Below are 23,320 nucleotides of genomic sequence, written 5' to 3'. Positions count from 1 at the left end.
TACCATCAAGTGACACCTCATTTAAACCCAGGAACTTCACAGGATGGTTTTTATTAATGAAATGGCCCTAGCAGCTCCCTCCCATAAGCTCTAGCCAGACCTCCCACCCTCAGCTCTGACGACGCTGGGGTGCTCAGCCTTGGCTCTCAGAGCCAAAGGACACCAAAGATACCCTCCCATTTCTCCTTAGACTTGGAGCTAGAGTCTCAGGGATTCAGTCCGAATTCCACCCCCCACCATGCTTCCTCCAGGCCGGCACTCCAGGTGAGCTAATTTTCAAAACTTAAGTGACCAAATAGTGTTGCTTCCACCTCTGGCTTCTCGCTACAGATTTTTAGCTTCTCACACACACAAAGTGTCTTGAGCCTTTACTTTCCCACTGAGATTAACACATTTCTGAATTGGTCAAACTAAAGACTACATTTGTTTCTTTCTGAACTGAGAGTCTCAGAGCTGAAGATACACTGTTGGCTGACCTTTGGGAGGAGATCAGGCGAACATGTCAGGAGCCAACCAAAATGTTCATCTACTTTGCCCCAGTAAGTCTCATTTCTGGTAATGTTATCTTAAAGAAAAAAATACAAAATATAGGGGGGGAAAGCCAACACATAAAGATATTTATTGCAGCTCTATTTATAGCTAAAATAAAATGCATATATATATATAGAAACAAACATCCAACAAGAAAATGCCATGCAGCCATTTTTTAAAAAAGAATTCTACATCAACATTGAAAAATATTGAGAAAAAAGTAGGATAACAGTTAAATATACATTTACAATTTTGTAAAGAAAATAAAAAGTGCCCATGAAAAAAAAGCCTGTTATTTTCCCCTTTTTCTCAAATTTCCCCCTTATAATTTCTTTCAAAGCTGCCAGCAAAGTGGTGCAGTCCTAAACCTCCCCCGAAATCTGCTGTAGGAAAGAAACCTTGAATAATCCTCCCTGAAGACAAGAAATCATTGGCGGGATCTGCTTGGCACTTAGGAAATGGAAATGCAGCATGGAATGCCAGGGGGCTTAGAGAGGAGACGTGATGGGAAAAGCCCAGTTCTTCTATGTGTTCAGATCAGTCTCTTAGATGGGACAACAGGGAACTAGTAACTGCCAGGCAAAGAGTCACGAGGACAAAGGGGACATCATGTGTGAACGGGCTCTTCCAACCGCAAGGCACCGTCCACTTGCAAGATAGTGCTGAGGAGGGGTGGGTCAGCCAGGATAACCCAGACTTGGGGTCTCAAGGAAGGTCAGCAGGAGCCCCAGTGGCTGTCCAGCGCCTCTTAACTGACCAGGGCTTCACTGTACTCAGGGCAGCCCTCGGACTGCTGGCCAGTAGTGAAAAAGGATCTTCTTATGCTGAGCTGAAATAGACCGACTTCGGCCGACTGGCCCCACTTCCGCCTGCCACGTGGAACTGCCCCGAATCATCCCAGCCCCTTGGGCTCTCCCTGTCATTGTCTGCACCATTCTCTAAATTCTCCCATTTTGGGGGCCAAACACCTGTGTCTCCCAGGGTCCCTTGCACAGTCTAGACTGTCCACCACCCGGCTGCTCTCCTCTGGATGCCCTTGTGTTTTGGAGAAACCCCACACAGAGAGGAACGGTGCCCGTAACCAAAGCCCTCTAGCTTGTCTGACACAGGCACGAGGCCCACTCCTCTCCCGGCTCTAGTCTGAAAATTTCTATAGCTCAGCCTTGGACAGAATCTGCTCTTCCTGCAACCTTGCCTCACTCTAACTTATCTTCGAGCTTCCTGTCAACCAAACCACCCTTTTTTGCACCCAGTTTACAGTCCCTATTGAATGTTCATGCAGGTGATGTTTTTAAAGGGAGGAGCTGCACTGTCTAGACCCAGTGCTAGGACCTCCCGGTTTGGGCACTTAACCCCTCTGAAGAAGGTTGCCAACAGTCATGTCAGGGGAAAGGAGACGCAAGACAAAAGGACATTATTACGGTGCTTTTTCCGTTTTTCTTTTTTGCACAAAAACAGTCCATTTATTCAAGTGTTCTCCAGCACAAGTACATTAGAAAGGAGCTTTATTATATGCTTCTGGGCACAAAAAAAAAAAAAAAAAAAAAAACCAAAAAAAAAAACCAAAAAAAAAAAAACGTGATGAAGGCGGAACTGACAGACTTTCTACATCTGCTGTACGCACTGACCTCTTTATAATTATTTCATAACAGCTATGTCACGAGCATCACTTACACAGAGATACAACAGAACACCAGGGCATGGGGGTGGGGACCCGTGCAGGGCCCTTTCACACTTGCCCCTCCCCGATGTCCCAGAACCAGACTGTGAAATGTACATTATTATTGTCAATAAATAGAGAAGCAACCCTAAAAAAAATACAGTGGTGAAAGGATGCTGGAACCAGGGAGAAAAAAAAAACAACAACAACAAAGAGTCAGAAGAGGAACTGAAGAGAAAGGAAAGAGGGTTGGGAAGGGAAGGGTCTGGGGAGTTAAGTCCTGCATTTAGCTGCGTGGAATGTGCAGTAAAAGTGCTCTCCCGCCGGGGTCAAAGCGAAATCGTCTGTAACAGTAAAAGTTATTACCAAATCAGCTACGGAGTTTATTCTTCAGTATGAATACATGATTTCCCACAAATAAGTAAGCACCCGCTACTTCAATGCCTCAGCTAAAACACATGAAATCGCTCATTTAGTTTTCAAGTACAAAGTTAAAATGCCTTTTTAATAATAATATATCAGAGTAAAATAATAGTCTCTTTTAAACTCCACTACAAGAAAACAAAACAAACAGTCATTGTCCAGACAGCAGACTTAATTTAACAATATATATTTTTAATAAAATGTTTTAGCACCTTGTTGAGTCACCTCCTCCCTCTGCGTATTCTAAGGAATTTCGGCATTTTTGTGGTTGGTTGGGTTCTAGGGCTGTGCAACCAGATCAGTCTGTGAAGTGAAATGGGACTCAGGTGATGCTTTCGGATCCCTGCTCATGTCCTCAGGCCCAGGGCTGGAGGCCGTGAGACTGGAGGCTGAGAAAGCCGCCCTCCCATGCCCCTGCGGGGCGTTTTCCAGTTACTGGAGTTACAGGAATCTGCGGGCCTCCGTTCGGGCGATTCGGCCGGCCACGACTAGCTAAGGACCTTCCATCCTTGCCCTCACTGCTTCTGACCTGCTTGTTTCTCCCCCTCCCCAGGCTCCACTGCTGAGGATCAGCTGGATAAACAACCCAAGGCCCACTCAGCCGGGTCTCTGGAACACACCGGTGCAAGAGGGGCTGCTCTCGCTTCCTGAAGACCCCAGCCTTCCTTTACCAAAACGTAAAGACTCGAGAGCTTCTGCTAGAACAGTGGAGTCCATCCTGGATAGAAATCTATTCTCTTTCCTCTTAGATCCTCCAAACACTCATGGTTAATCCCTGCCTCAGCAAGGAATGGCCGGGAGAGCCATTCCAGCTCCACGCCAGCCCTCCAGAGGTGGAGGAAAGAGGGCAGGACAACTCCAGTGTCATCGCTAATCACAAGCGCTGGGAGGGGCCAGACTAGACCACGCCCGATGACAAATTCAGATTCCTCAATTCCTGCGATAAAAACGGGGCCTGGCTAGAAACCCAGTTCTCACCAGCATCTTGGCTCTGCTGCTACCCTGACCACACAGGCAACGACCAGCCCTCATCAGATCACAGTGCGAGGCAGGACCCACGGCCCTAACCCTGCAAGTTTCTTGAAAACGACACCTCTGAAAAATACCAGTGCCACAGCCTCTCTGCCCCAAACAGAACAGCGACAGGAATTCAAAAGCGCCTCCAAGATCCACTTTATGTATAATGATGTCATCAGCGAGATGAAGGCTAAGAACATTCCCCAGGTGGCTCTGCTGAAATAGTTCCTTCCCTTGCTCCTGTTACAGACCTTCCTGTGCTGGAGACCGTGGGCTATTCCCACCTAATTCCCATCCCATCAATTCAGGCTTCCCCAGAATTGCCAGCTATGCAGGAAGTAAGGGGAGCCGGCCCTCATTAGACCAGTCCGATGTCCACCACCAGCCTTTCTTCCTGCTGGGTCTGCCTGTCCCAGTCTGCACTCTAGCGACTCACCAAAAACCCACAGGCATCTTCGCCAGCCGCCACTCCCAGGCCCGTCTCAAAAGCAAAGCAGTCCTGCGTGCTCTTTGGGGAAGTTTGCTTTCTAGAATGTTCAATAGCAGGAAGGTTCTGGGGTCTAGAAAGAAAAACAGACAGTGGCACACCTGGGTTGCCATCACTGACTGCAAGACCCCACGGGTCCTGTGCTCCTCGGTCGGCTCCCGGGAAAGGCAGGCAGCACCAGCCAGCTTGAGGCCCACGGGGCTCAGCGGCGCCGGCTGGAGACGAGCTTCCTCCTCGGGCAAGCGACCCAGGGCCCTGCGCCCTGCCGAGCCCCAGCTACCTACCCCCGGCAAGAGGCACAGGTCCCTCTGGCACCTGCAGCAAGTAGGGGGCATCATCCTCAGTCCCTAGAAACCCTCGTTTCCAGGAATTTGTAAATTGGCCTGCTCTTCAGAAAGAAAACCCCACCGGGAACATACTCCAGAATTTTCCCTAGGCCTTCGTGGTTTCTCCCGCTGCACTGCCTCTACCCTGAGCCTCACGCACAACGAGTGCCGCGACCCCCCACCTGCATCCCCGCGCGACCTCACCTCAGTCCCCTTTAGAAGGGGACCTGATCACTGCCCCCAGGAGCACCCCCAGAGTTGGACAGCACCCCGGTGTGGCCAAGTTGGCACATCCCCAAGGTCCCCTGCACCCTACCAAGCTCTACTATGGGACCAAGCCCACGGGTGTGGCTGGAAGGAAAGCTGGTGATCGTTAACGCTCGTCCCTGCGAGGGTGCATCTGGCCCCTTCTGGGGCCTAGTCAGGTGGCCAGACTGCGCGCAACAGGTCCTCAGCCACAGCAAGCAAGCTGGCCGGCCCACGCCGAGCCCTCAGGCTCACCACATCCTTGGCTACCGAGCTGCTTCCCCACACCAAGCCCCTGGGTGGGGCTTGGGCCACTGGGAAAAGCAAACTCCTGCACACAAGCAGTGGACAAAAGGCCTCGGAGAGCCAGGAAGTCTGTCTGCAGAGGAAGAGACTCTGCCCTGACACTGGGGCTGGGAAGACCTAAACGTTGGCCGCCAGGGGAGGGAGCACCTTGGACTGCCTGCGGCAGCCCTCCTCCCCCAGCCCTCCGGAGCAGTGCTGGTGGGCTCTGGGCCGGGAAGATGGAGCCTGGCTGGAGGGGGTGGGGTGAGCACCACAGTTCGGTACAGACTCCAACGAGGGAAGGGCCGAGGGCTTCCCCCACAGCTGCTCCAGCCCCGTGGGAGCCCACCATCACCACCTGGCATCACGGCACACAGCTGGCAGGAAGCAACTGGGTATCATCTTAAAAACCAATCTGACAAGGAAATGAGTAGCCCGGGGTGCGGGACTAAGCACCCCTAAAAGGAGCGGGAGACCGCGGCCACCAGCTGTGGGCTTACTCCTGAGCAATGAGCACGGGATTCAAAGCCTGGTTTCGTTTTGTCACCAATTACTAATTTGCTTTATTCAAAAGGTGAGGTTCACTGTCCCATTTTTTTTCCAATGGAAGCCCCCTGGCCAAGACAGCCCTGGACGTCAGTTTCGTTTTGGTCGGGGGAGAATAGGTAGGGGGAGTTGAGGGCTGACTGGACTGGTGCCTAGGGTTGCAGGTCAGTGTCACAGGTTGCTAACAGAAGAGTCTTTTGACATCACCAGGGGCAAAAGAGATAGAACGCTACCTGCTAGAGGAGAGCACCTGCTGAAAGAAAACCTCCTCCTTTTCCTGCCCTCAGCACCTAGCAACTTCTGGGATTGACAGTCTACCTGCAATTAGGGCAACAGAGGTAAAGAGCTGCAGGGCCGACTCTGCAAAGTCCTGAATCCTGGGGAGAAGAGCGCTGGGAGCTCCCTGGCCGTGTGTGTGTGTGTGTGCGTGTGTGTGTGTGTGCGTGTGTGTGTGTGTGCACGCGCATTCGTTACGCATCGGTATAGAAACATGTTCCTGTGTGTGCGTGTGGGACTGACTGATTGGTGTGGGGCCTGTCTGCAGTGGGGCCCGAGACTCAGCATTCTGAGCCTCCTTCCCCCGCTCCCCACTACAAAATATTTCTTATACGTGACCCTATCTATGTATTTATATAGCGCCTATCACCGTAGGCCCTATCTTTCTAGGGATGCGAACGTGGGACCATGTGCTTGGCAGCACCCCTGCCAGCCCTGCCAGTCCCAGGAGGTGCCACTCCCCCCTCCCATTATAAAATATATATCTCTATATGCCACATTATCTACACCCCATCTACCCAGGCAGGCATCTGCCCATTGGGCCCTCACCCTGGAGCCACACATGCCGTCCCTGCCTACAGCCAACACCAGGCTGCCTGCCTCGCCGGGAAGCGGAACCAAGTGTCGTGCACTTGGGGCTCCAGGTGCTGCTGACTCGAGGTAAGAGCACAGCTATCATCAGACCAAGTACTAGAAAAGAAATACACACCACTCCAATCACACACGCGAGGAGAGAGATGCCTGGTCCTCCCTCCAGCCCTGACACACGTGACTCGAGAGGAGGGAAGCAGAAGAAGAAGAGGGACGCGCCCGGAAGGCCGGCCTCGGGGACCCCCTGGCCGACGCCCAGCTGTCGCAGCGCCCGGTGGCCCACCTGGCCCGAGGGGTGGGGAGCCAGGGCACCAGGGCCACCACTGACTTAGAAGCACCCTGCTCCCCGCACCTTGGTTTGAAACCTAAAGGGAGGGGGGGTTGGGTTTTTGTTTTCTTAAAGAAAATCTGAAAACAAACATAATTATAACCAGAACCATAAGAATAATTATAACAAAAGGTGTCATCAGCCTCCCAGTATAAAACTGCAGCCTTTGGAGATGACCAAAAACATCACATTCCAGGGGCCGGAAGCCGCCTTGTGCACAGAGGGTGGATGGTGGGGGCCTCATAAAAGAACACACAAAAAGCGACTTAGACAGGAAAGCACCAGTACGTTTTGTATGTTTTTTTATTTGCTCCAGGTGGGGTCTGAACTGTCACTTGCCCGCACTCTGGATTTTTTCTGACCCCACCGCAAGGAGCCCTCGAATCGGCTAATGTGAGAAATTGGGAATGAAGACCCCTCATCCTGCCATCTTGCCGAGGGAGTCTCCTTTTCTAAAAAAATCAAAAGGTTATCTCAGGAGCCTGGATGGATCCCACTCTCAGCTTTCCACGGTCCCGACCACTGAATTTCACCCCCTTTTTTGGCAGGGAGAAACGGGAGAATGCTGTTCCCAAATTCTCCTCCTTCACCTTGTTAAACACCAAGGGGAAATTGAAAAACCCCACCACGGTTAACGGTTCACCTCCAAGCTGTCTCCCTTTCTCCATCCTTGGTTAAAACCCTTTGCACATAAGGCAACGTGGAAGCTGATGTTTTTACTCATCTCGCTGTTGTAAAGCACCATTATGAAGTCGGGTTGTACAGTAGTTAACAGTACCTTTTATATATATATCTCATATCTATCATATATATATAAACTGTAAACAAGAGGTAACAGCGGCTTCTAGAAACTGATTTTCTTCAAGGTTTCCTGTGTGGTAGGCACCTGAATACTGTATAAAAGGGTCTTGTGTGGTGTTCTCGTCTCTCTGCTGCTAGTTGGGTTGTGTTTTGCATGACCAGGAATGGTGCTGGCAAGACAGCTCAGTGGCTGGGAGGGAACTCTGCCGCCTGAGTGTCTATTTTCTGTCCTCTGCTTGTGCTCCTATCTGATCAGGCTAGAGACAACAACAAAAAAAAAGATACATAGTAAAAAAAACAAAACAAAAACAAAAAAAAAAACAAAAAAAAAACCAAAAAAACCCCCAATATATAGATTTCTATAGAATTTCCTTCTTTCCTTCACTCCCATCTTTTCTCTGCAAGGTATGTTACTATTTTTTGTCACTGATTTTTTTTTTTTGCTGCAATAAACCCTCTTGTTTCAGTCACAGCAAGAAACAAAAACCCAAACAAACAGAAAACCCCTCTGAAAAGAGTAGAAAACAAAAGGTTTGACCGAAAAAAAGGGGGTGGGAGGGTGGGGAGGGAGCTTGGTTTTGTTTTTAAATAGGACTGAAGATTAACATTGAAAAATCAGGAGATGATGTCCAACCCTTTTTACAAGGCAAAGCCTTCCGGTATTTCTGCCTCTGTGGGGTTTTTTTTTTTGTTTTAAATTCCTTTTCCTCTTCTGGGTGCTGATACTTCTCTCCATCCTCATGTTCTTGGTATTTTGTTGTGTTTTGTGTTTTTTGTTTGTTTGTTTAAACCTTGTTTCACTACCTCGGTTTGCCCTCACGTCCCTTACACACAAGCAAAATATTCCTTCAGCGGAGCGAAGAGGTGGCGGATGACGGGCACGCTCCACGACCGGCCCAGCAGTCTCTGCCTCGCCAAGCGGCTCATGTTGGAGACGTCGGTATAGTGGACAGGGAAGCCAAACACCCTGGGGAGAAAAGGCAGACAGGGCAGGAGTCAGCGCCAGCCTGGGCAATTCTGTGTCCTTAATAACCTGTTCGAGACTCAGGCGCCCGGCTACTCTCTGTGGGTCTGAAGGTATGTTAAGATGATCACTGCCTAGAGATTTCCCACGCAGTAGAAACAGAGTTAGCGTTTGTGAGAAACACCTCCAGGACACGCTCCACCTGAAATTCAGACCCACAGTGGGTATCTCAACTCTGTATGTAATAAAAATACATCCCTGGTATCTTCCCCCGCAGAGAATGGAAGACTCTGCAAGGGGGCCAAACCCTTGCCTGATGTCAGGAGTTCCTGCTTGCTCCGGCTGCCTGTGAAAATGGTCTCTTTGTCTGGCTAAATGGCAGTTACCCCAAGAATGAGGAATCTAGCCCAAGTCCAATCTGTGCCAAAGCAGGGTGCTGAGGCTTTAAGGCCCACCTGGTCCCACACTGTCCTGGTCTGCAAAGCACATAACATCAGCAAGTGGGACGCAGGGAAGCTCCTGCAGCCACAGTGCTTCCTTGGAGCTCAGAAGGACCGCTGGGAGCCAAGGCATCGGGGGTTGATTCCTAGACGCCCCCCCCTTACTTTAAACCAGCCTTACAACGCACAGGAGTCCTCCCCCAGGAATCTGCCATGTTGGGAAATGCTTGGGAAAACCCACTGCTCACGGGGTATCCGCAGGGGATCCGAGTCTGGTGCAGAGGCGGAGATCCCTCCCACCCGCTCCTGCCCGACACCAGCGTGAGTGGGTACCTTTCCATTTCAGTGCACCATAAGATGTCCTCTTTCTCATTCATGAAGACGGGGAAATGCTGGTCTTTGCCCTGCTTTATGGAGTTCGACCTAGTAGTAATGGTCCTCACTTTGCTGAACTAGAAGACGAGGAGAGGAAAAGAGAAATGAGTACTCATCTCCTGCCAGGCACCTACCAAGGACTGGTGCGTCCAAAGGTGACAAGGCCTGGTCCATCCAGGGGCCGAGGTCAGGCTCCAGTCGTGAGCCTCCACAGACCCCACTGCCCTGCTTTTCTTCCTACACTGAGGTCACCCGGCCATCCTCAGTCCAGTCCCACTGGCCAAGGGCTTGACAGACAGCAGCTTGAGCCACTGTCCTTCGTCAGTCTCCTAAGAATTGTTTTTTCCCAGGGGTGGTGACTTACAGGCAAGAGGATGCCAAATTACTCAGGGGCGCAAAGGCACCCCTGGGGTGCCAGCAGCCCCAGGAGGTTTCTCCAGAGAGAAAGGGAGCTTCCACATCACAGGAGAAGCTCTGCTCTGAAGGCTCGTGCAATAGGTCCTGGCTCAATCATTCAAAAGCCGTAGCAGACGCAGGGACCTTGGCAAAGACGTCTTAGTGTCTGCCTCCCACAGGAGCAGCGGGCGAGCTCAGCACGGAAGGGCTGCAGGCAGCAAGGATTCCTGACCTCTCCCCCGGCCCTCCAGGCTTTCCCCCCTCGACCCTCCCGCTCTGGCCAACTGCATGCACGACCCCCTCAGTCGCATCCTCTGCAGGCGGGACACACAGCCCTGGTGCTGTTCCAGCCCGTCCTGCCCTTCTCCTTACCCCCAGCAGAGGGCTTGGATGCTGGGCTAACCTTGGCTATCCTGCCGTGCTCCAGACACTCCTGCAGCTCCAGCTTATCATTCACAGTGGATGCCAACGGCCTGGAAGGCAGAAGAGAGACAGTAACAACAGAGACCAGGACGACGGCAGGGGCGCACCCAGGGCCCTGAGCCAGCAGCCATCTGACTCACACGGGGAAATCAAAGAGGACCCCGTCACCCACGTGCGTCGTAACCCCCCTCAGACTCCCCAACACATGCGACATACACTGCAGCCACTCACAGACACAAGTCCCCCAAGCATGAATCCTTAAAGGTGAATTCAAAAGTGGTCTCAAACTACAAATGAACAGACAACGCCTGCCCAGACGGGGAAGAGCCCAATTATTTTTAAACCTGTTACTTAAAAATAGACTGAGTCTTAAAAGCACCCATCACAAAGCAAGCTTTGGCATGACAGAATGGCCTGTATTTCGACTACGGTGATGGTTACATGGGTCTGTACACTGGATGAAATTCGTCAAACTGTACACCTGAAATGTACAGTTAGTTAACCAGACAAATTCTGCACAGTCCCCAGAAGACTAAAATTTTGTGACACGGAACGTGTCACTTCTCAGAAGGCAGACCAGATCACTAAATATCATCTTCGCTGCTGGCCTTTTCTGACATTTAGGATTACGTAATAAAGGTTTCACAGAGCGGTCCACCATCTCTGCATGGGAACCACCCCAGGACCCATGGTCAGATCGCGCCTCCAGGCTCCTCCCTGTTTAGGCGCATATACACTCTACTTGGTCCCTCGCGGTACCTCTGCTCCTCCTGGAAGCTCAGAGTTCTAGAATTTTAGAGTTGGAAGAAGCATGTGAGAACAATCCCCCCAAGGGCTGTCAGGGTACGCTGAGTTACTGGCTCCATAAAAATACTGGACTACATAAGCCAGTCCATTTTTCCAGTACGCACAGACATCCATCCCGGGAACATTAGGGAGACACCGAGACAGTTTTCAGGTCAGCTGCCCACTGACCCATCTCCTTCCCAGCCAACAAGCCCTCGCAAAAGACGGCAGCTTTGCCAAACAGGTATGAGACGGGGGAAGTTCCTAAAACTTCATGCTATTGCCAGAGAGGCAGATTAGATGACTGAGGCCAGGTTAAATGATGTTCCCAATTTGTAGGTGTACCAAGGAGGCTTAAAATCCACACTCAAAACATGGTGCAAAGTATTTCTTTCCGTAATAGGTATCTAGATTGGGTGGATCTCCCTCTGCTTTTGAACCACTAACTCTCAACCAGAATTCCTTTCTTCACGTACGCCTTTTTATAGTACGATTATTACGCTGAAGAAATGAAATTTTCTTCATTCCTGGACATTAAAATCTCTGTGTAACCTAAACGAAGAGCATCCTTCCGAAAAAGGACTTGAAGCCAACGAAGTGTGTGGATAATAAGTGGAGCAGGGCCCTCTGAGCTGCGAGGTGCCTGCTGCTTCGACACTCTCTCTCCTGGAGCCCGATGTGGCCCAGCTGTGTGCACCACTCTCCTTCCCATCCCCAAACACATCCTCCACAGCTTTACCTCAGGGGACTAGGGACCAGCTGACTCTAGACACATCACCAACGTAGGAGAACCAACCATATAACTCAGCAGCACGATGAGTCCTCTTCTGTGTCAAGAGTGTGCTTTTTAAAGGTCCCATTTGGGACCACTAGTCCTTGGTTTCTCAGGCAAGTATTTTCTACACCTGACTCCCCTTCTTCCTCAAGGAAAAGGAAACAAAGAAGAACACGGCAGAGCAGCAAGCTGGTCAGCAGGGGAGGCTGGCCCCCTCCTCGGGGCGTCATCCTGCCTGCAGACACCCACCCGCAGCCACCTGGGCACGGAGCTCTCACCAACCTGTTCATACCGGGAAGGTTCCCCCAGAAGTAGCGGGCCCTGTGTGCAGCCGACACTTCTTTGGCATCAATCATCACAGGGTTGGACTATAAAACAGGACAGAGGTTAAAGATGAGTGAGAGAGAAATGTAAGAGTGCCAGGAAATTTGCTAGTTTAGAGCCTCAAAGGCTCTTACTTCTCTCTCAAGAGGCCACACTGGGAGAGCCTGAAGGCCCCAGGAAAAGCTGGAATTAAACCCAGCTACGTTCCACACGCTCCCACTGGAACAGTCTAGACCCGCACAGTCCACACCGCGATGATGGAAATGTTCTATCTGCACTGTTCCATGTAGTGGCCACTAGCCCACCAGCTGCAGATGGCGGAGTACTTGAGAGGAGGCTGGTGTGACTGAGGAATTTTAATGTCAATTTAAATGCCACACATGGCAGATGCCCACCACACTGGACCACACAGCTCCAGCTCGCCCAGAGGCTTTGAGAAAGAAAGTTCCAACGAGTGTGGATGTGTTCGCTGTAGTACGTCCACATTGTGAGCCAAACACACCAGCTTGAGGCGTTTGCCCCCAAGACCCAGGAGCACAGGCTCGGGCTCCCAGACTGCCCACCCCAAGAAGGACTCTGGCTGCAGAAACCCTCTGTGCACAGCCCAAACCAGGCTCAGCAAGCTGGGACCCACAAAATGGGAAATAGAAACTGAGATAAGCTGTGTTTTCTTCCCAGGTGCCATAAAGCATCCGTCACGGTGCCAGGGAGCGAGGACAAGCCACTCTGGTTGGGAAAATTGCTTCTGGTATCTCAGAGGTTCCCCCAGGGAAACGCCACACAGACCCCCAAGCCCAGGAGTCTGACACTCCACCCTGTTTACAACAGTCAGGCCCTCCAAGTGCTGAGGCCCACACCCACACACCACCTCTTACAGTGAGACCACGGGTTCTGTCCAAGGCGTGCTTCCTCCCTGTCTACTTGGGAAGCCCAGAGCTTCCCAAACGGGCCCCTTGCAAAGCGGAAGTCACCAGTCCCCAGCTCCACAATGCAGATGAGACAGGGATAAAGCAGCAGTCCAAGGTAGAAGCCATTAGTGAGCTGACCAAACCAAGGGTGCTGGCTATACCTCGAGAAATCGCGAGATGTCCCTCTTGTCACTAACGCCCATGGCCACCACATTCTCAAAGAGCCAGAAGAAGGGGCGATCATCTCCCTCCTTGGGCCGCGCATCATGCAGGAGGCGGTAGAACTCAAAGAAGAGCCGGCCAGTGCCCTCTGAGAGGTCGGAAGAGAAAGCCATCAGCTGGGGCTGTCTGCAGAAGACAGTGGTGTGGCCCGGGCACGGGGAGGGCAGGGGAGGGCAGGGTCGTTGGGAGTAGCCGTCCCAGGGCAGAAATATCCAAGTAGGAAACTGACGTGCGAAAGCACCAGCTCAGAAGGTGGAGGGGTGAGCGCAGCACCTACCGTAGAGTCCCTTGCGGGCGGGGTTGACGATGGAGAGATCATTGCAGGGACTGCCCCCAATCACCAGATCGAACGGGCCCCACTCCTGGATCTGGGAGGATAAAGGTAATGTGATGGGCCTGATGTCCGGGGACAGAGGCAGAAAGGGAGAGAGAAAGGATCTGTGAATTTAGCAAAAAAGTACTTTGGCATGGGAGAGAAGAGACCCGGCTGCTTTGAATGCTCTCTACATACACACGTACATTCATATACACACACGCGCGCGCACACACAGTGCAGCCACAGGCAAGTCACTGAGGCTCTCTGGGCTGTTTCCTAAATAATAAAGGGAAAGGACTGAACTGGACCATCTCTGAGGCCAGTGGGGAAACCAGTGTGCCCCCAGCAGGAAAAGCAGCCACTCAGGGGGGACAGCGGTCCAGGCTGGGCAGCTGAATGAAAGGTAGTCTGTGCTCTGCGCACCTTGGGCAGGTGTCTGGACCATCTGAACCCCTCCATATGCCCTTCAGGATGCCTGAGGGCCTGTAGTTCGAGGTCGACATGGATAACTGGAAAAGCAAGGGGCCACTCAGGCAGGATCCCGCCAGATCCCCCCCTCCCCAAAATGGAGGCTGGCGAACCTTTCGCCAGCAGTACTGGGAGGATGGGAACCTCACTGCAACCCACAGCGCTCCACTCAAGAGGGCCCGGAAACCAGCCAGGCCCAAGAAGCCTGGCCCCCAATTCCCACTGGAATCTGCCCCGATCCTCTAGAGACAAGGAGGGAAATGGAAGAGAAGGAGGGAGAGAGTTCAACGGGGGAGGGGGGGAGAAAGGAAAAGAGCAAATGGACAAAATGAGAGGAGCTGGCGCTGTCCCCGGAGCTAAGTGACGTAGAGAAGGTGGGCGGGGCCATGGCGGCACTGACATACATGCTTCTGCGTGACGCTGCGGACGTCCCCGACGTACATGATCTTCCCCTGGTGCCGCACCATGCCCACCGTGATGGAGTCCTCGCACACCTCGGAAGCGATGTAGCGATCCACCTGAATGCCCAAGTCCTTCAGCACCAGAAGCCCTGTGCCAGCCAGCAAAACGCACCGTCACTGGGTCGCCTCCCTGGCACCCCAGTCTTTGCAGGGGGTCCCTCGGGCCAGCCGGACACATGGGTCAAAGGCAGGCCCAAGCCCTACCCTGCCCTGAAAGCCGCAGGAGACTTCTGGATCAAACTGGAGTATCAGTAACAAGGACATCAGACAGGCTGTTACGTCGAGGCTCTTTCATGCCTAATTTGATCTACTCAGAAAATAGTCAAGACAGGACAGCAGGGGGTTTCGGGAAGCAGGGACAACAACAGGTGACTTTTGGGTGGGCTTTGCTGTTTCTGTATCTTGCATACACTGGTCCTTCCTCAGCCCTTCTATCACCTCCCGCTGCAAAATTCAACCATCCGTCAAGACTCAAGGTAAATGCCACCTACTCTAGAAAGGTTTCACTGAGGCCCACCCCAGCCTACAGCCCCCGGGATGGCCTCCCCCCTTCTGTAAGGCCCAGCACCTTCTGAGGCGGCACATCCTCCACCTCAGAGCAGCTCGCACGCCTGAGCCAGCCCTTCTCTTGGGTTGCAAATGTCTTCAAGACAGAGTGGGCGGTCTCAGTCAGCGTGTTTCCTCCTGAACTGACTACTCACACTTCCTGACCACGGCCCTTCCACAAAGCTTTGCTGAATTGAGGCAAGGAAACAGAACAGGCCCTGTGTCAGGAGACACAGCACCATTCCCACTGCTCCCCAAAGACCTCCCCACAAGGAGCCTGCACGGCCTCTTGGGGTGTGACGTGGCTTAAGAAGGCTTCAAGGTCCTAGCCCGGGAAACCAAAGCTGTACATTAACTCCTTTAGGTTCACATGACATCAGCACTGAGCTGGGAACAGAAGACAGACATCTGGCCCAGGTGCCTTCCCCACCCTCTGGCCAAGGTCTCCGGGCCCAGCCTGCCCATCTATCTCCCTTTGGTCCCATGAAGACAAGTGCTAAGGAGGACTATTTGTTTCCTAAGGACTGAAGAGCCTCAGCCTTGGGGCAGGGCTGAGGGGTGTATATGAGTCTTCACGTCAAGAACCACATGAAATTAAAAACAGCGGCTACACGGTGACCCGGGATTCCCTAAAAGTTAACGGTTTAAGTATATAAAGACGCATGTTCAAGGATGCTTGTCACAGAACTGCTCATAGCGGCGGGGAAAAAAGTAAACAACCCGATAGGGGGTTCATTAAATAAATTATGGTAGTTTCCCTCCACAGAATCCTAGGTAGCATTTATAAATAATGTAATTCTATATTGGTTGACATGAAAAACCAGTCATGATATCATAAATGAAAAGGCACGTTACAACACATTTTACTATTTACTATGCATTTTACTATCCTTTTGTCTTATTTATCTATCTACATATGATTATATAAACACACACATGCACAGAAAAAAAATTCTGAAATCTAAAAATGTGAAAGGACATATACCAAAATACCAGTCATAGGATTACGGGCGATTTAAATATTCTTTAGACTCTCTCGTTCAGAGTTTGTTTCTTCACTGCGACTTATAATCAAAGCACAACAGGACTGCCTATGATTTTGCTTTGGTCGCCAAGTCTGTCCTCTGAGGTTCTGTGAAAATCTTCCATAGTCTCTGACCAGCGATCGCTCTAACCTCTGCTGGAGCGCCTCCCTCCCACTGCCCCCATTCCCGCCCCCCGACCCCGACCTCACGTCCCCAGTAAGGCAATGCCCACCAAACATGCTGGTTTACCACTTAGTTTTACTTTTCATTGAACACAGAAGTTTCCTCCTTACGGTAATATTTTAACAGTTGTAACGTTAACCGTCACTCTGTTTTGCCGAAGTTACGCACACACAGTCCCCTGAGCCCAGCTCCCACGTCCCAGGACGAAGACGCCCAAGACTCTCACCTGTAGCGATTCCGTCAAACAGGGACAGCACCCGGATAGGCTTCCTCTTCTCGGCTGGGACAGGTGGGTAAACCTTCGGAGGGTCCTAGGCAGCCAGCACAACAGGCCCGGTGAGTGGCCAGGAGTGCCCTACGGACCCGCGCGCGGGGCTGGCCTCCCGGCCAACTGTGAGCGCTTGGGGTTTCCAGACCTGCACAGCCCGCTCGCGGCTCAGGCCCCGCTGCCCGGCGCCCAGGCCCCCGACCGACCGAAGCGCTCTCGCTCTGGTGGAGTCTGCCCTCTGGCTTTGGCAGGCGGGGGGTGAGGAGAGCCACCCTCGGCCCAGCACTCACGAATTCCTGGTCGTGGTTATTGGCGAAGAACATCTGGAGCCGAGAGGGCCAGTCTTCTCGCCGCCGCAGCAGCCCGTAGGTGCCCTTGTGCCCGCACATGTAGCAGTTCCAGGGGTCTTCCTTAATGGCTGCCTGCGCAGCTCCCGGCCCCACCAAGAGATCCACACATTCAACGCAAAAGCACCTGGAAGGAAGCCCAGTGGAGCGGAGGGGACTCTCACCCCAAGGCCAGTCCCGGATGGAGTGTGGCCGCAGTGCAGGGCAAAGAGGGAGGGCCACTACGCGCGGGGGCGGGGCCTCACCTGCAGCAATTGTTGTTCCCGCACATGAGCACCTCGCGCCCCCCGCAGCAGATGGTGCAGTAGGACTGATAGCCGTCATCATCATACTGGTACGCGCACTCCAGGAAGCAGTTCTAGGGAGCACGGCGGAGGCTCAGAGACCACCGGGCAGCACCCAGGCCAGCCAGGGTGAAGGCAGGCTATGAACCCAGCCTCTGGGCTTTGGCCTTGAAACCTCAACACAGAGGCCTGGAGACACGACCCCGCTACCCATCCAGCCAGGGTCCAGCCCAGACCACAGCTCTGGGAAGGGGACACCATGCCTCCCCACTGCAGTGGACAAACCAAGGAGAGGCGCGTGGGAAGGCCTGGAAAAGAAGGCCTGCACCGCCTTGTGGTCCCCCGCCCCAGGGCACAGGGACCCACCCATCAGTCTGTCCACGCCCACTTCACACTAGCGACTGTGACACTGTGAGCCCACATCTGGGGACGTGAATGGGGCTTTAGAGGGGGCAAGGATCTCTCAGAGGAAAAGCAACAGCAAGTCAAACGCGTGAAACCCAAGGATCCATTTTATCAGGACTGCTTCAAGAGCAAACCTCGGAGTCACCCTCACAGCTATCCCAGGCGCCTACAGCCCAGAGGCCAGGAGGTGTGGCCAGCCAGGGGCCTCGTCGCTGCTGGGTGTGCCCCTACCTTGCAGTTTTGGCACATTCCTCCGATGAAAAGAGGGTGTTCCAGGGTGACGTTGAGGCTTCCACAAGAGATGCAAATGTCTGGAAAACAGAGGAAGCAGAGTGAGTGTCACAGAAGGGCCCCCTCCCCGCTTGGGCCGAAGCCCAGCTCCAGAAAAGCTATAACAAGGGGCGTGCTGGAGCATCAGCCAGAAACGAAGGCAGGAAAGAGTCTGGGCGGGGCCCCATGGAACAGGGAGGCAGCGCGGCCCCGACCTCAGAAGGCCACTCATCTCCCTGAGCAGCAACGCCACCTTCCAGGAAAGGCACGGTGCGAGGGTCAAGAACCCGCTGTGAGAATGGGGCCTGGCCCTGTGTCACTCCGGAGATGTCCTCGGGCAGTCAACCCTTAAGGCCTAGGCCCCTGCCCTCATCCTTCCTGGCCCTGAGGGCCCCGAGCTGGACACACCATCACTAGGCCAAGGGAGACAGATATGGGATGCACTAATGACCCCCAGATGAGAGAAGGTGAGGAAAGGTAAAAGGGCAAGTTCAGATCCAAGAGAGGCCACCCTTATCTGACCCACTGGAGTGTCCCAAACCCTAGTGACCAGTTCCCACCACCGACAGGAAAGATCGTGGCACCGGAAGATAGATGTGTGTCAAGCAGGCTGGAGGTGGTGGGACATAAAGGACACATCCTGTCACCAAGTACTGATGTCCCACGGCATCGTACCTTCCTCGGTACCTATAGTACTCTGTGCCGGCCACCACCTTAGGGCCCAAGTGGAACAGACAATTGACTTCCCAGGGCCAAGGCCCAGCTGCCCCCTCAGGACTCACCCTCGATGTTCCGGCACTTCTGCCGCACCTCGTACACCAGCCGCTCTGCAGAGGGGAGGAGAGCCCGGCGTCAGAGGAGGCCTCGAGGGTCATGCCCATTCCTCTGAACGCCGGCCTCACCCTGCCGCTCTCTCCAGAGCCAGGCCAACTACCTCTTGTGCGTTCATCAATTATCTCCTTGACCTTGGGCTTTTCAGTTGTGCTCTTTCGGGGCTTTTTGGCTGGTGGGGGCGGTGCATAGGCAGCTGCCTCGGGTTCAACCCACATGTCTGTGTAAACTTCTTTGTAGGGGTTCTTCTCCTCTGGATCGGGAAAGCATGTGATGAGGTCATGGTTACTGGCTGACGAGGAATCCCAGCTCTCTTCCCCTGGACCATCTACCTACAACGGGGTGTAGCAGGGTGCGGCCCGGTGCCCAGCTTGTTCCTAGCTCCCAAGTCTCTGGTGCCAGCAAGCCAAGGGGGAGCAGGTTGTTCAAAGTCCCAGAGCGGCACTGGCCCTACCTGGCCCCAGGGAGGGGGAGACGGCGGCCATTCCCACTGCGAAGCTTCATGGAGGAGGCCTTGACGGCCCTACCTAAGCACGGCTTTCCGAGCCTGGGTGCGGAGCTGCTGGTGCACCTGCGTTTACCTTCTGGGGGCTCCAGGCCCTTGGGGCCAGAGGGCTGGAACCCTCCCAGGGCCCATTCGATCATCTGTTTGTTCTGCACCTCCACGGCCTTGGCAGTGTCGCTCTCGTCGCTGTCGTGGCACATCGGGAACAGCTTCCCCGCTCGGCTGCTGGCCACCTGGAGGGCAACACGTGTGGGGAGAGTAGCGAAGGTGGGCTCAGGCAACAGGTGGGAGAAGTTGCAGAAAGGAGACGAGTAAGGAGAGGAGGAGGCCCGAGGGCCTCCCAGGCAGACCCTCTGCCCAGGCCTAAGCCCTGTGCTCCAGCTTCCAGACCAAAAGTGGTCCCTGCCGTCTGAGCTCGCCCTGCTGAGTCCCTCGGAGGGGCACTGACCTGCAGTACTTCGTAGATGGCCTTGCGGTACATGGGCTGCTTGTTGTAGGTGGCCTGGTGGAAGGCGCTGCAGAAGGAGCTCAGCGGCATCAGCTTCTCCACACACACCTGAAGGCACAACCCGCCCTCGTTTGCTCCTCCTTCCACACTCACCGAGCACCCACCACCTGCCTGGCGTGGTCAGGGGTGGGGGCATTAGGGCCCGGTCTCTGCCCTCAAGAGGACCGGATGCACCAGTAAATAATTACATGACGTAAAGGAGGAGTCCAAGCCCCGGTGTCGGGGAGGACCTGAATGCAGGTGGAAGGGAATTCTGGGTACAGGGCTCCTGGAAGACATCCGACTCTCGTTTGGAGTGCAACCTAATGATCTCAAGGGCTTCCTCCAATCACACATATACAGAGCGGGGACGAGCAGAGCCCCCTCCTACCATCCCAATTCCGAACCACGCCCCCAGCCAAAACCAGAGGCCCCGGGACAAAGACCCCTTCCTCCCCGCCCGCCCCTGCCAGGCTACCGCCAAACCCCAGGACTCACCACTGAGAACTTGCCATCTCCGAACCACATGACCCAACGGGTGCCTTCTGCTGCTCGGCTCCGGCCCGTCATCCACCAAGACACAATGCGGCCTGGCCACCAGGAGAAGCCCCGCAGTTTCCCCCACACCAGCTCCCCAATGCCAAAGCCCCGGCCGTCCTGGAGCCCCAAGGAGCAGAAGTCATTACATGGTGGTCACGAGGCCCTGCCACCCTGATTCCCCCCAAAGCAACCCCAGCCCTGGGCATCTGAGGGTCAGGACAGCCAGGAGGGAGCGCCATCTGAATGGACAGAGCGAGACTGGAGAGACAAAGAGGCCTGGGGTCGGGTAGAGAGAGCAGGACGGGAGGAGCTGGACGAGGCAGGTGAAGCCAGCCGCTCACCTCGTACTCCGGTTCATCATCAGCTGCTTTGGCGGCGTTCTTGTCCCCAGCGTCAGCCCCCACGGGCTCAGGCGTGGTGGCCACAGTGGGGGATGCGGGGTCGGTGGGCTGCTGCACAGCAGGAGGACTGGCCTCCTCCACCTTCTGAGACTCGGTGGACCCCTGGTTTTCTTCGACAGCATTCATTACTGCAATCACCTTGGCTTTCTTCTCAGCCTGGGGAAACAAGGAACAGAAGTTACCTTGAGCTGACACTCAAGGGGCTCTTCTCAATCTCTCCAGGGTCTGGAGACAGTGACAGAAGGTAAGGGGCTGGAGAGAGGAGTTCTTCCCTCATCAACTCAACCAGCTTGCCACGGAAAACAGAGAGACGTGAAGTTGAGAGGTGAGCTCAGATCACTTGACTCAATGCCAGCCTTCTCTGCCTCCTAGGCGATCTTCCTCCCTCGTCTAACCTTCCTCAATTGTCAGCATCATCAGTTGCCCATCTTCCGATACGGAGAGATCAATTCTATGCAGATACCAACCATGCCCCTTAGATTAGGCACAGACCTTGGCTCCAGCCTCTCCTATCTTACTCCCTGATCTAGAAATGGATCCTCTTGTCCTTTTCTCCATAGTTTTCCTGGGCAATCGACCCCTTCTCTTCCTGGTCTTGGCTTCCAGACCACAATTCTAGTTTTGTTGTGATACGTAACGAAGAAATCACTGTTTTGTGTTCAGAGCGCACGGCTCCTTCCCCCTCTGCTCAACCACCACGAAAAGCCCCAGAAGAGCTTGCCTGCTCCCGTGCTCACACGCCATCCTGGAGTTCTCAGGATCACAGCTAATGTATGTTGTCACCAGATTCTACGCCTTCTTTCTACGTGCACCTTTCAGATCCATAAATACACTTATTCTTTCAACAACTATTTAGGGAGTCCACAGTATAGCCAGGCATCCTCTCTGCCATCCCACTGACAAATTAATCCAAACCCAAGTATTCTCCCAATTTGAACAGCCTCCATCCTTTCACCGTTCACCATCTCATGCTCATCTTTCAGGCTATGACCTGCATGCCCATTCCTTCTCCAAACCTGCTCCAGGATTCCCATCACCCTGCAGAGGAGAATGAAATACCTGATACTTAGCTCTGAGGGCCATTCAACCTAATCTCACCCATCTCACCCCAACGGCTGAATCTAGGACACGTGGCCCTCAAGCTTCAAGGCTCTGCACCCGTTTTCACCACACCAGATTCAAAGGGAAAAAAATCCCACCTTCAACATGAAGCTTTCCCTGAGAGCTTAGAGCTGTGAATACAAACCCACCCTCAAGATTACCTGGAGTATAAGATCTCTAAGCTGGAAGTCACAGCATTTATATTCCTGTCTTAGCCTTGCAACTAATTTACAGCCGACTTGGGAGCAGTCCCTTGAGTTGCTCCACCTAAAAAGGAGTTTGAACTGAAGGATTTCTGTTAACCTCTTCTGACTGGTTGAAGAAGTTGACGTATGTATGTACCAAGAATTCCAAGGCCTCTTCAAAGCCTGTCAATGGACCCCCAGGTCCCAGGTTAAGAAGAGCTCAATGGTCCACTGTCTCTTAGATTCATTTTATTTTGATCTATCTTCAAGTCTTTGCCTCCTGGCCACAGACCAAATCTGCTTCTTGTGGCAATTCCTAAAACACGAGGATGGAAGTCTTAGTTCTTTCTCTGACTCAACAAATTCTAAAATGGGATAAAGCATCCTTTGCCCCCAGCCCACAAACAGCTGGGACAGAGAGCTCCGAGGTGGGGTGAGGGTGGAAGAACGCAGAGGACCTGCTCCTCCCTCCCAAGCCCCACCCTCACCTGGGGGATCCTGCCCCACCCCTTCCTAAAATCTACCTCCTCCCCTCCCACAAGGTGTGCCTAGGTGTGCACTCAAGCCTGTGGGGAGAGACGTTCTCTCTCAGAATTGTCAACTGCGGCTGCGCTATCCCAGGGCCAGATGTGCTCAGATAAGTGCCCTGCCTAGCAGTCTCTGCTCCCTTCCCTCCACCATGCCTCTGTGCACTTCAGGCACGGCCGCTGACCTAGACCAGGGTGCTGCCTTGGGTGGAAGGCAGCACCATTCTGCCAAAAGACCCAGTTTCCAGGGGCGACGGGCCCCCTCAGCCAGAACAAGGTGCGCAGGTGGCAGGAGGCGGCAGGGGGAAAGGATCCCAGCAAGCAGCGCTGGGGGGGGGCCCGGGGCACACGCGTCGGGCTCCCCCCGGCCTCCACCAGTCTAGAAGGCAGTCGTGCCTGACACCACCCTCCTCACTCCCCCTCAGCCCCTTTGTCTCTCTTCTCAACCCCTCCACAGTGAGTTCCTGAACATTATTCTTCCCCCACAACTTCCCCCAGCTTGTCAGACGGTGCTGCTGACGGCTGTTAAGCGCCCCCAACCCAGTAGGTGCAGGAGAACACGCACCCAGCATGGTTTGGCAGGCAGGGGAGGAAGGGGCCTCCACCGGGACAAGGCCAGCAGGGGTGGGGGAAGGAAGAAGGGGGTGGGTCAGCAGCAGGAGGCAAGAGGAAAGGGGAAGAAGGGGCGAGAGGGTGGCTGGGTGGGGGAGGGGCTCATTAGAATAGACTTGCCTAGGGCAGTGCGGGAGGCCCCTTTTCCACGTTCATGCCAACCCCCCGGACAATAGGAGAAATAAGGGTTAACTCTGGGCTGGGGCTTTTGGGCTAAAGGCTCCCCCCCACCTCAGTTCAGAAGGTCCTACCCCAGAGTAGCCAAGAGACTGGGCAGGATCAGGAAGACACCACACCAGCCCCACTACGGCGGCTCGAGGAGGCCACTTGGCCTGGAGTTTGTTCTGCCTGGAGAGCCACTGGTAACTCCACTCTGGTGGAGGCATGGCCTCCCCATCCAGTCCCATCTCCTCAGGCAGCTGTCCCGC

At 53.7% G+C, this 23,320-nt stretch overlaps 1 protein-coding gene across 8 annotated transcripts in view; it reads right to left on the bottom strand.

Moving 5' to 3' along the window:
• Positions 1–588: 588 nt before the first annotated feature.
• Positions 589–23,320, bottom strand: part of DNMT3A (DNA methyltransferase 3 alpha) — a 106,517-nt gene continuing 83,785 nt past the window's right edge. For 7 of the 8 annotated variants that reach the window (XM_060309777.1, XM_060309776.1, XM_060309775.1 and 4 more), the window contains 18 exons: positions 20,408–20,623; positions 20,025–20,183; positions 19,488–19,595; positions 19,116–19,272; positions 18,638–18,787; positions 18,486–18,530; positions 17,665–17,744; positions 16,990–17,102; positions 16,688–16,871; positions 16,356–16,440; positions 14,319–14,464; positions 13,408–13,498; positions 13,070–13,218; positions 11,959–12,044; positions 10,096–10,165; positions 9,255–9,373; positions 8,347–8,484; positions 589–7,774 (listed from right to left, as the gene is read on the bottom strand). In XM_060309777.1, the coding sequence (XP_060165760.1) occupies positions 7,762–7,774; positions 8,347–8,484; positions 9,255–9,373; positions 10,096–10,165; positions 11,959–12,044; positions 13,070–13,218; positions 13,408–13,498; positions 14,319–14,464; positions 16,356–16,440; positions 16,688–16,871; positions 16,990–17,102; positions 17,665–17,744; positions 18,486–18,530; positions 18,638–18,787; positions 19,116–19,272; positions 19,488–19,595; positions 20,025–20,183; positions 20,408–20,623 (2,109 nt within the window). In that variant the 3' untranslated portion in view covers positions 589–7,761. Of the gene's footprint in view, positions 7,775–8,191; positions 8,485–9,254; positions 9,374–10,095; positions 10,166–11,958; positions 12,045–13,069; positions 13,219–13,407; positions 13,499–14,318; positions 14,465–16,355; positions 16,441–16,687; positions 16,872–16,989; positions 17,103–17,664; positions 17,745–18,485; positions 18,531–18,637; positions 18,788–19,115; positions 19,273–19,487; positions 19,596–20,024; positions 20,184–20,407; positions 20,624–23,320 lie in introns of those variants that run through there. The other variant, XM_070046888.1, reaches the window with a different exon arrangement.

Source organism: Globicephala melas, chromosome 12 (assembly GCF_963455315.2).
Source record: "Globicephala melas chromosome 12, mGloMel1.2, whole genome shotgun sequence".
In the NCBI taxonomy this organism is placed as follows: Eukaryota; Metazoa; Chordata; class Mammalia; order Artiodactyla; family Delphinidae; genus Globicephala; species Globicephala melas.
This window is presented reverse-complemented; position numbering and strand designations above follow the sequence as displayed.